Source organism: Penaeus vannamei, chromosome 16 (assembly GCF_042767895.1).
Source record: "Penaeus vannamei isolate JL-2024 chromosome 16, ASM4276789v1, whole genome shotgun sequence".
NCBI lineage: Eukaryota > Metazoa > Arthropoda > Malacostraca > Decapoda > Penaeidae > Penaeus > Penaeus vannamei.
The window spans coordinates 40,724,562-40,727,061 of record NC_091564.1 but is presented as its reverse complement, the minus strand read 5'-3'; the positions used below and the strand labels follow the sequence as shown (position 1 = coordinate 40,727,061).

The following is a 2,500-nucleotide window of genomic DNA, read 5'->3' as shown; positions in this document are numbered from 1 at the left end:
TATGTCTTTGAGTATCCTGTTCCCCCGCGGCCCCTCTCGTCTCAAGCCCCACCATCCACATCCCTCCCATCGCGTCGAATCTCCCATTCTGATATCGATGCCACTGCTACGAACGAAGATTCTATGGACGCACAGATGAATCGTCCCAACCCTCCGGGCCTTCCATATTCGAATATTGACAAAGAAACAGAGCATATTCAATCCTCCGACTTTCCAGACACACACCCAGAACGCACTCATTCCTCTGACCTTCCAGACACACACGCAGAGCACACTCAACCCTCTGACCCTCCAGACACACATGCAGAGCTCACTCAACCCTCTGACCTTCCAGACACACACGCAGAGCACACTCAACCCTCTGACCTTCCAGACACACATGCAGAGCACACTCAACCCTCTGACCTTCCAGACACACGCACTCAACCCTCTAATCTGTCAGACGTACATACAGAACACGCTCAGCCCACTGACGTTTCAGACACACAAACACAAGGTATTCGCCCCCCTGCTCAGACAGGGCCCTCACCTCTTTCAGACATACAGACTGAGAGTATCCAGAGCTCAGATCACGCAGACGGACAAAATGAACATATGTCTTCAGCCCTCTTAGATGTACAGACAGAGCATGTTCAGATTCTTGAATTCTCAGATGAAAACCCTGAATCGCCCGCCTCGGAGCCCCAAGAACTTGAGTCACAGGAGAACGGCTCCTCTGAGAACATACACTGTGCGGATGATCAGAGGGTGTCACCAGAACCAGATCTCCAATCAGATTTTATAAGTGTACAAACAGATGCACTGTTCCTTAATCGACGACCTAGCGAAGGTACAGAATTAACATGCTCGGTACAACATGCAGACGAGGAAGGTGTTCCCAAGTACATGAGTGAGGACATTCAGATGGACTATTATGAGAGCTCTGTGCCACCGACAGCTAGAAGAGAGCCTTGCGATGACCCTGACTCGCACGCTGACGATGCAGACATTCCTCATGATACCCGACATCCACGAATGACACAGAGACATTCGATCCCTGGCTCAGACTATGCAGACCACCAGAAGGAAACCTCAAAAACACATTCTTTGTCCAAACTCTTAAGGGCTAAAACGGAGCCAAACCTCAACACGAAGTCTACTAAGAAACACCGCGTTAAACCTGTTAAACCCAAACCAAAAGTGAAACCAAGATATCGGTCTCGCTCCTCCTCACCTTATACCAATTCTGCTTTCCTCCCTCGGCTTCCCGCAGCCACTTCCTTATCGTCTCCTTTCCCTAAACTCCCGAAGCGGTACAAAGGCACAGCTCGGCGCCGGAAGATCTCCAAGGACCACCTTTCTCCGCCGACTCTCTTCCCGAAGCTAGCCTCCGACGCCCCTCCACCCCCATCCTACCCCCAGTCCCTCCGCCCCCCGCAGTCCCCGAGCATCTTCACCTAGGAAGGACAGCGGAAGCCTTCGTGTCAGCTGCTGTGCCCCGAAGCGGCCGGTCGATCAAAAACGAAATCTGTAGAAATGAAATGTTTAATTTGTATAATATGTGTGAGTATTGTTTATGAATTAATCATTTGCATTTCCAGAGATATTCTCTCTTGGTGACGGAATGCTACGTTCTCACATTGGATGAGATTTTCCTGGACAGTATTGGATTCTTTTTCTAATCCTTTTAGGATCAGTTTTACCTATGGTGCCACACATACCGAAGGCCAAACTAGGTAAGATATCTTGTAGCCGAATTCACATGCTGCACTTTAAAGCTTCTGGACCAATATGAGATGGTGTTTTCAATGCCTTAGATTTGAGACGCCTTGAAGTGTTGTCTGAGAATTCGGGCGCCTGCATCTTTGAGCACCCTGGGCGTAGGCCTCGCTACCGCCAGGGTCGCTGCAGTGGCAGCCGTATGTAATCACAACGTCGGGAGCGTCTCGAGGCCGTCCGTCCTGAGCGGGATGCTGCCTCGGCCGCTCCTGACGCAAACGCACAGTCTCTGCCGCCTCTCACTCTGCAGTAGCAATATCAAAACATTTAATGTGGAAAGATTTTTTTCTGCTCATTCTAAAGAAAAATCACCATTTGTGTGACAGAATGATATCCTACATGCGTATGTACGGTACAATATGTATATATATAATATATAATTATATATATCTGTATATTATATATATATATATATTATATATATATATATATATATATATATATATATATATATATATATATATATATATATATATATATATATATATATATATATATATATATATATATATATATATATATATATGTATATACACAATATATATATACATACATACATGTATATAAATGCATATATACATATTCATATCCATATATTTACACACACACACACACACAACCACAAATATGACTACTTTTCCCTTTTGTAATGGCTATATACATATATGTTTTAGTATACAGAATTTGTTAATGTAAATGTGTATATATATATCTATACAAACATCGGAGAGGTTAGGCTTGA

General features: G+C 44.6%; 1 protein-coding gene across 1 annotated transcript in view; it reads left to right on the top strand.

Annotated features, from left to right (window-relative positions):
• The window catches only part of LOC138864478 (germ cell nuclear acidic protein-like), a 1,521-nt gene extending 81 nt beyond the window's left edge, over positions 1–1,440 (top strand). The window contains exon 1 of the mRNA XM_070131610.1: positions 1–1,440. This exon is cut by the window's left edge and continues 81 nt beyond it. Coding sequence (XP_069987711.1) covers positions 1–1,440 — 1,440 coding nt within the window.
• Positions 1,441–2,500: the final 1,060 nt, after the last annotated feature.